Consider the following 9899-nt stretch of genomic DNA (forward strand, 5'->3'; position numbering starts at 1 on the left):
TGCCATCATGACCTTGGCTGCCGCTGTAACCTGCACTTGCTGGATATTTTAGTAGTGGCTTTCCTCCATCTGTATTATGTTTATGCCTTCTGTTGTGCAAACTCTGGCTAATAAAGGCTTGAGTTGAACAGACTACATATCCTGAAAGCTTCTTGTGGCCAAAGCTCGTTCTGGTACTTCCAGATCAAAGAACTACAAAAAAAACCCCAAACCTCCAATTGCCCCATCCAGCCATTTACTCACCTACAACTAGAGAGCATACAACCAAAATTTGAGGTATTTATCTCTGAGACTAAACTGAAACTAGGCACTAATCTTGCACTGGGTTTCTAAGAAAGAGATGAGGAAATACAAGAGCTGGACCAACTCGCTGGCCAACTGGGCCTAGTACCTGGTGCTAGTTTCTCTCACTCCTCCATCAACCTCCCAGACTACACAACAGTTTCCTCTTCACTCTTAGGAGCTAAATAGTACACGAATGGACACACTCACCCTGTTACTATCTACTTCATCAAAATAAAAGCCTTCAAGATTCTCCTGAGAGCATCACAATGCAATTCTGCAATTGTCAGCCTGTTCCACATCACGCTTCCATTGGTTTTGCACCTAAACTCAGGCTTCAGAGCTGCTAAAAATCATCCCTCTCCTTCAGAATAGCTCCCGTGAGTTGCTACCAGCTACCTTACCAAAGCCTTCTGCATTCCTCCATAGCACTGGTTCCTCACTGCCTCCCTGTCACATGAGTGGGGTGGAGAGTTTGATCCAGGTTAGGCCACCTTCTCAGCACACCTGGGAACAGCCAGATCTCATCACTGTGATGCACTTTCTCTGAGCAGGCAGCTTTCCACAGCAGAGCAGGTACACAAATACATGGTAATACATACTTTGCAGTTTATATTTTTATTCTTATAGCAATAAGAACTAACCACATGAAATGAAAAGCAGGAATTACAGAGATGACCTAAGATGCTAAAAAAAATATTAAAAAGTACTAAAAGAACCCCAAATGGTTTAACTCTGCAATGGGCAGCTGCACAGACAGGGTTGTACTCAAGATGGGGTTTGAGAAGTGATAAGAAATGCAAAGAGAAAAACAAACCTCTGAAACACATATGGCTATTAGATCATGAAACCTCCAAGCTGCTGACAAGGTAAGAGTATTTGGGGCATGTGAGTAGAACATAGTAACAGAAGCCAGGACCAAACCTAACCACTGAGATTTAATTGCTCCTGTCAACACAACTCGTTAGGTGGGTTGAGGAATAACTGACTTGCCCCTCCAGTGGAGGAAAAACACTTGACAGGTCACATGCAGGACAGAAACATAGCATGGGAGACTTTGCTTCCTGTCCAACAGCCTATGACTCCTACAAAAAGCTCTTACTCTACTCTTGGATACTCCTCCACTGCAGCTCAGGTGCACATGCCCTGTCACAGAGCATCTTCTCTTGAACTGTGAAACTGTGCTCCAACTCTTACACAGCAAAATCTCATTTGAATGAAAGGCACAAGGAATCTCCCTTTACCTCCGGTGCCTTAGTGTAGCAGTTCAGCAGGATTCCAGATAGTTTTAAAAAAATGCAGTACAAAGAAAAAAATATCTCCTAAAGTAAGGATTTATGTTAAAATTGACCTTGAAAGAACCACCCAGCAAGGCAATGGTGAGCCACAGGCACAGTTCTACAAATGTGGCACTTGAGTCAGGCAGCTTTCAAAAATAAAGTAACCATAAGGAGATGAGGTAGCAACAGAAGGTACCCATGTATTTCTACACTGTTTAAGATCAGGAGGTAACAGGAAGAAATAATGTAAAAATTAAGGTAGCTGATAATCATATTTAAATTTACTCTCTTTAATATGGCTAAGGAGGCACTCCAGAAAGCTGTCAACAATGTTCACAATAATCAGCAGTCCAAATCACATCAGAAGAGATCTTAATAATATCCTTTAACTCATCTAACTCTCACAAGAGTATTTCTTAGGACTACTTTTAGGAATAAAAATCAGCACTTCTTTTGAAACAAGTTTTTCCACTTGCAAAGCTGAAGTAGACATAGAATAGTTTAACACAAGATTTGAGTTTCCCTTCAAGAATGTAATGAGCAGATGTTTTAACTGAAGCACCTGGCACATGAGAACATTTGTCATTGCCATCTGTAGGCAAAGAAAGTCAATATGACTTCATCAGTTTAAGAATTCTTTCTACTGCTTAGAATAAAACACATATGGAAGTACTGCACAATTCTGCCTTTCTCTAGGGACTGAGATGCTTGTTGCTTAGATGAGCTCTGTAACTCTCAGCTTACTTCTAGAAACCTGAAGAGTGCTTTTTGCCTTTTATCTACCATACAGCACACACAGTTGAAATATAAATGCACAGCTATGGGACAAACAGGGAAGGGATTAAGTGAAAACTGAATATAGACAATTATAAACCTTCTTACCCATCTACAGCATATGGCTGAACAGTAACTCACACAAAGCCTCAGTTATTTACTTTGCAACTTTATTTCTTCATAAGTTATTGGTATAAAGTTTAATGTCTAATTACACAGTAACCAGGGGATTTTAAGGGAAGTTTATTTTGTCCTTTTTAGTGTCTCTTGCCATTTGGTTCTCAGACATGTATTAAGAGGACTATTACTGTATGCGTACCTTAAACTTCTGTACAAAAACCTTTCAAGACTTCAGGTTTCTTTATTGTTTTTTAGTGAGTAGGATGCATAAATCATGCATATTGTAGACAACATAATGGTCAAGGAAGTATTTCCCTCTTTTAACTAAGGCAGTTAAAAACCTACGAATATCAACTGAGTAACTTGGAAGAGTTAAAAAAGGCTTCTTCAGTGCTCATTTAGACTTTGAGCAAATATCACATTCAGTAAGACACATCTTGGGATTATTGATTTGATGGCTGTCTGCATTGAAAAGACAGAGATTGTCAAAGACAGCATTTAATTATGTACATTTTATAATGTCACTAACCCATCTGCTTTTGAATATGAACTCATCAGCATAAAGCATTGTGTAAAACCACATGCAAAAAATAGGCTTTTTTTTAATAGAACCAAACTGCCAAGTTTTTTGAAAGGATATTTCTATGTTAACAAAACAAAATAGATAGTTTATTAAAAAAGAGCACTTCAAGTAACTTAAATATCTTTAGCCAACACATTCAGCAAGAAATTCCTTAAAATAAATTGTTCTTAGAACAAAAAAACTAATGAATGGCTATTTAGACACAAATTTTTCAACACAGTGCTGGGTCTGTGTGAAACAATTTGTAATCTAAATAAAGTGAGTCCATTACACTGTTAAAAAAAACCAAAAACATACATTAAGCAGGTCTGATTAACTATTGCATTTCTGTATTTACAAAAGTGCTTAGCATAACAAAATTACCTAAAAAAATATAAACTTTACCGAAATCATTTGGTTCTATGTGTACTCCTAGATCTGCACCTGGAGAAAAATAGTATTTACATTGCTAGATTTAGACAAGTTTCCTATTCTTTTTAAAGAAATTTAACAAAACTCCTCACACAAATGGATCCCTGTGTAAGTCAATTAATTCTGTCTGGCTCATCATAAATAGAGCAGAAGCAAATCCTTGAGTACAGAAGAGTACAAGCAGTTCTAGCCATTGTCTGTGGCATTAGAGCCCAACACAGGCTGCCGGCAAATTGGGCAAGTGGAGTTTTCAGAAAGCCAGCGATCAATACAATGAATGTGAAACTCATGCATGCAGGGTAATTGCCTTAGCTTATTCCCTGCTACATACTCATTAATGCAAACACTACAGGTTTTACTTATTTCATTTTCAGTGTGAATATCCCCATAGTTCCGAGTGGAAAGATTGTCAATCTGCTCTTTGGTTAAACCTCTCAAACGGTCATCATCATCATCCTCATTCAGCAGGAAGAAGTGGGCGAGTCGGAGTATGGGCAGCGTTCCATTTTCCACTAGGTTGTTAGCTTCTTGAGACTGTCTGTTATCTTGGTGGTGTTCATTATTGCGACTGTAACGTCGAGTATCATTCCGTCCATTTGTTGCCCTGCTGCCTTCTACCACATGGCCATTTCTAGATGAAACCTCTCTTGGATCACTGCTATTGTTTGCTGAACTGGAGTTATTCTGCTCTGACTGTACATCCGGTAAGCGATGACCACCCCTCTGCACTTCGGAGTTAGATTCAGTTTCCATTAACAGACTCAATTCTCCAAAGCCTGTCATAATTTGTCTAAGGATTGATCGAAGAGCCACTGACGAAGGTTCACCAAGCCCACTTTCTGATATCCGACGAAGAGGTATCCTTATAGTGCTAACATAGGTCCGAATGCCTGCACGCTCTGACCGCGATATCGTCCGCCGAAATCCTCCACTGTCACTTTCAAAGGTAACTGTGTTTTCTGCCCTTCCTACTCTAGAACGAGTTCTACTGGCAATACTGTCTCGAATTCTGTTTTCTCCAGGACGAATTCGTCTCACCTGAAGATCTAATGTAATTGTTGGATGCCTTCTAACAGCAGTTACTGGCCTGCTAGATTCTTCCTCTTCCAAAGTTATTCCCAAGGATGGGGCTACACTGGAAGGCTGAGTAGTCTGGGTGTTATCTCTTGCTTGTTCTTCAGCAAGCTGTGGAGGATGCCGAGCTGTTTGTCTTCTACTTCTGTTAACTCGCTGTGAATTTCTATCCCGCCTCTGCCCACGTTCATCAGAACGAGCAGCACCACCTTGCCTTCGCAGTGGAGAGCGACTTCGACCATTTAAAGTAGACCTCAGCCGCAAAATTTCTAGTCTTTGGTTTGTACTCATCCGAACATTAGTTCTAGCTCTACCTCTTCCTCTTCTGCCTCCTGTAGAGTTACCTCTTTCTGGAGTTTCTCTTTGCTCACCAGCAGCTGCAGAACGGCCTGTCAACTCCCTCCTACTCCTGAGCCTCCCTGAGATGGGGTGAGAGGCTGTTTCAGAGCTTTGTGCCATGGTACTCCTTAGAGACCTGGTCCTTGCAATGCTTGAAGTGGCACTATTTGCCTCTCTTGCAGTCCTGCTCCTTGTTTGTATGGTTACTGGACTGACAGCTCTTCGAGGTCTTCTTTCTGAGTAGGTTGTGCTACTATCTACACCCACATAGTCCTCACCAGTGTTTTCAAAACTGTTATGTTCGTGATTTATGTTGATTTCAAGACTAAATCGAAACTCCCCACTGTTGGGATTTGTTCGACTCACAGCTCTCCAGGTTTGGTTTCCGCTCTGTCCACTGCGAGTGGCATTTCCTGTGCGACGAAAAGTGTTCAGCCATTCAAGCAAAGAGTCACCATTTGAGTTTTCTCCAAGAACATCAGGATCTGAGCAAAACAAAGAATTGCAAATGTTCATACAACTATATACTCAGAACATTATGGTGCACTCCGGATTCTCTATGCTTGCGGAGTCCTGACTTCAGAAACAATACAACAGCAGGAGAGCTACCTTGCTATGCTACCCTAATTTTGCTGAAAATACACTGTATGCAAAACCATCAGAAACCCTTATTATTTCAAGATAGAAATTTTGTCTTGGTAGCAGATACACAGAAAAATGAATACGCCCACATGGCCTCCTCCAAAAACGTGTTCAGATTTAGTTAGTGCCAATTTAGCTGTAGTTGTCCAGGATCTATTCCACACTTAAGCTATCAATTTCAGGGCATCCTACTCAACTAATTTTCATAAAGTAGTATGATAATGTTTCTCAGAAGAAGAGGAAAATTCTAAGGAAATGTCTTCTACACCGCATCTAAGCAATGCACAGTTTCAACAGATTTATTCCTTTTGTGCAGATACACTCTTCCTACTACTATATCACACCTGTGTTCCCAAATATCCCCCAACTATAAGCTCACGAACAGGTGCAATTGTTGTTGTTAGTGCTGTGTGCATAAAGCAAGTCAGTGGGAATGATCAGTGAAGCTTTTCCCTTGAAGGGAGCATATTAAGCTCCCTACTCCATCTCCTTACTTTGATGAAACCTGTAAGAATTCTGTTACCTTTGTTTCTAAGTTACTTATTCTCCTCCTAAATCTGACCAGAACTGACCAAACGATTAAGCCAATATAGATGGACAAGTAAAGACAAACAGTAAATATGATACAAGCCCTACTCCATTTACCCAAGTTAAAATGAAATGACAAAAAGCACTAACATAGCAGAAAGATTAACTATATCCCAATTAACTTTTATGTTCCAGCTTCTCTAAAACATGACAAACCTTTTAATAATCAGAACAATGGCAATTATTTTTGTACTATTAAATTTACTATAAAAAAGAGACCAGGAAAACAAGAGAAAGTAACTTGTAGTTAACACAAAACAGTTTTCATTAAGTATTTCAAATTTACTTTCATATCATTAAGAAATATCTCTTAATTTTAAAACAATCCACAGGGATACAATGAAAACCAGAAAACTTGAAGGGGCCAGTACTGAAATCTATCAGCATCTCTCAAATTTCATACAGAACAACATTTATGCATCACATACAATTCATATCAGTATGTATATGAAGAATTTTTACCTCCAACAGCTCTACCTTCACCTTCTCTGTTATCTCTATCGGCTTGTGATGCCAGACGCTCCTTAGCCCCCTCCAAGCGTTGCTGTAACTCTTCTGCTGTTATTTCTCCTGAAAAAACATACATTTTGATAATTCCAATAGAAAATGCACTATTTTGATTCAACACAGTAATGCATAAATAATATGTCCTACCTTGAATGAAAATCTTCAAAAAGAGGGCAAAACTGATAAAACCCAAAATGAAAGAGCACTAATGGAAGGTTGTTTTACAGGTATAATAGAGTAAGTAGGTGCTGGAGTGAAGCAGAGGAGGTGTGTCAAGAGCATACCAACTTCCAATAACAACTCAGAGGCCCCTCAAAATTTACACGTACAAACAGATATACTTCAGTGTACACGAAGTTAATTATTTGGGTTTAGATATTACCTGTCTAGGGAGAGGTTGCATTTGAAAAATGTATTTTTATTCCAGCTTCAGTTTTTAAGTTGTTAACTTTTACTGGATATCATTAATTTTGAATGGAAAGAGAGGGTTTTTTCCTTCTCCACAAAGCCACAGGAGTCGGGCTACTTGAGTCATACATGCAATGCTTGACAGCAGTAACAATACTTTATACTACATCATTTCTACTGGAGATAGCTGCATCTTACCAGGAGTGCCAAGCAGGTTGCGGTCTCTCATTAACCTGTAGTCTTCTTCATTGAGTTCGTTAATGAACTGGTAATAGGCCTCCTCCCTACTGAGGCGCTCCAGCTGTCGTTGTCTCTCATCTTCACCGTGGCTACGCTCTTGTGAAGATGCCTGCTCATTGCCATTTCCTGCACGATGCCGAGAACGATCCATAATGATAATGCCAGGTCATTCTGAAAAAACACCAGGAGGTCAGACTGCATAGTAATTACAGTAAGAATTTACCTAACTTAGAGAAAAGAGTTCCCAGCACTTTCACTCAATTTACTAATAACTAGATGATTAAGGTGAACCAAACTCCATGCTCTCAAGTGTAGTTTATTATGCAAGTATTTTGATTTTAGCTCACAAAAAAGTTCCCTTCACTCACTGAAAGAACATACCAGTTGTTAACAGCAACTTTAAAATAAAAGAACAATAACAAGCTTTACTTTTTTTTAAGCTAAGTAGTATAAAATCAATTTCCCTTCCCCCAAGTAAAAAAACAATGGCAGCATAGAGTATTTTAGAAGTGAAAATGTCATTCAAAACATTGTTCTAATTATTGGACTGTAGTTAACCACTGTGGACTTCTGAGAACTACAACTATTGCTTTAGAGAAGACTACCTTTCACTAAGGAGCAGGTAAAATTGCATTAATATCTCCATCAGTACTACCCCTTGCAGAGCACAAAGTCTACATATTATTTTTAGTGGAACTGACTATTTTGACATTCTTAGATTACTTGTATATATTCTTTGCATTCTCTGATCCAAGGATTAGGAACCAGAAGTTCCTAAAATTTAAGAGAAAAGGCATACTTCACCCACAGCTTCTTATCGCTTTCCAACTACTAACCAGTGGGACCATGCTATTAGAAGGCACAAATAACCTTCCAGCACGAGAAAGAGGCACTGTCTTTGTTGATTCCTGTGCTATTACCACCTCTCTCTGGTTAGGACTCAATCTTGGGCCAATCAGCTCTCACACCACTCTGCAAATTTTCTATTTTCTAAAGAAAACTCTGTTCTTCAAAATTCCATTTGGAAGAAGAGAAAGTGCATTCCTTACAGTTGAGCTTCCTGTTAACATAAGCCATCTGTAATACTCATTGAGATAGACATCTGACAGAAGACATCTCTGAAGAGGAGGTCACTAGGCTGAAAAACATCTACCATAAGACACCATTATGCTTGCATGTGAAGAAGAAATTAACGGGTAAATACTGCCTTTTTTCCTTCTTTTTGTCAGTTCGGAAACATATATAAGTCACTTCAAGTATGAATTAGTGGGAAACACAAAACAGCATTCTCAACACACTGAGTGTAATTAGCGTTCACAGGAAAGGTGATGAGATAACAGACTGAACCAACTAACTGTTAGACACACATTCAATAAAGAGTAAAACTGCCAACAGATACCAAGAATTAGAAAATGTATTTGCCAACAGCAGAAGCTGGCATACATTTAATATACCTTGCTTATGTTCTTTGTGAGATCCATTCTGATGCATCCTTGGTCTCCTCATTTTCCACCCCATATGCTACTCCTCCTCCCACCCTGTAGATAATTGCACTTCTAAACATTTCTTCTCCATCAGTCCTAACTCATATACCTCCTGTGTCCCGTACATCATTTTGATGTATTTAACACTTCCCTCGCAGCTCTTTAACACAATTAACATAAAGGCAATTAAACCCGAGTATCTCCTCTTCGAGACATTTCCTTCTCTTAACAATACTGGGGGGGAGTTTAAATTTACTGTCTCGTTTCTAGCTCTGCTTCACAAGCTGTAGCTAACTTCTGTCTTACATTTCCCACAAGGACTATATTCAAATCAGGTCACTTCTCACACCAGTTTTCTCTACAGATTTCTCAGACAGCTCTTTGACCAGAAAACCCTGGCTTCCTCGAAACAAATGCAATTCCCGCCCTCCCTACGATAGTTAGCACTTCATTATTACCATGAAAATACCCAACCCACACTGCATGAAACCTGAAGGGTCTGTATCCTAGATGACTTACAACTTGACACAGGAAAAGTGAGAAAAGAGGATAGACAAAATTCATTTAGTTACATGCAAGGTCGTCATTTAGGTGATAGCCCTGAAACAACTAATTGTTTCTGCCTGCCCAGCAATGACTGCAGTAAGCTAACTGACTTTCTTGGTATATCACTACATTGCTAGGGAGAAAAAGTTACACACACATCCTTAAGACAAAAGCTCGATCACATGTAATCCCTTTAAAATTAAACTGTTGCTCAAAAGAGGTTTGTTGGATTTTTTTTCCTCATCCACAAAAAGTCTGGAAAACTCTTCCTCAGACTTTGTGGGTGGTAGGAAAAAAATTAGTTTTGTTGACAACTGTATAGTAGGATGATTAGTCACACTCTTTAAATGACTCACTTAGAAACAGTAAGAAGTGTAAAGTGTTCGGTTACCCCATCTGTTTAACATAACTGCATGGATGTCAACTACTATCCATATTTATCCAGCGCCATCAAAACTAAGTACTCTGGCACTTAAAATGTTTCAGAGTAGTAAAAGTTGAAGGCTATTAACTGCATCAAAATTATGTACTTTGGCACATTAAATATTTCACAGTATTGAAAAGCTGAAGAGTATTAACTACCAAGATGTAAAAACTGAAATCCAGTTATGAGTCAGATTT

At 39.0% G+C, this 9899-nt stretch overlaps 1 protein-coding gene across 1 annotated transcript; it reads right to left on the reverse strand.

Annotated features, from left to right (window-relative positions):
• Nucleotides 1–2489: 2489 nt before the first annotated feature.
• Nucleotides 2490–7889, reverse strand: RNF6 (ring finger protein 6). The gene is made up of 3 exons (XM_064172194.1): nt 7207–7889; nt 6556–6663; nt 2490–5348 (listed from the first exon to the last, which is right to left on the reverse strand). The coding sequence occupies exons 1-3, from the start codon at nt 7397–7399 to the stop codon at nt 3637–3639; spliced, it is 2013 nt and encodes a 670-aa protein (XP_064028264.1). The 5' UTR covers nt 7400–7889; the 3' UTR covers nt 2490–3636.
• Between the last annotated feature and the right edge of the window lie 2010 nt (nt 7890–9899).

The sequence above is a fragment of the Pogoniulus pusillus genome, chromosome 3 (genome assembly GCF_015220805.1).
Source record: "Pogoniulus pusillus isolate bPogPus1 chromosome 3, bPogPus1.pri, whole genome shotgun sequence".
Taxonomy (NCBI): Eukaryota; Metazoa; Chordata; class Aves; order Piciformes; family Lybiidae; genus Pogoniulus; species Pogoniulus pusillus.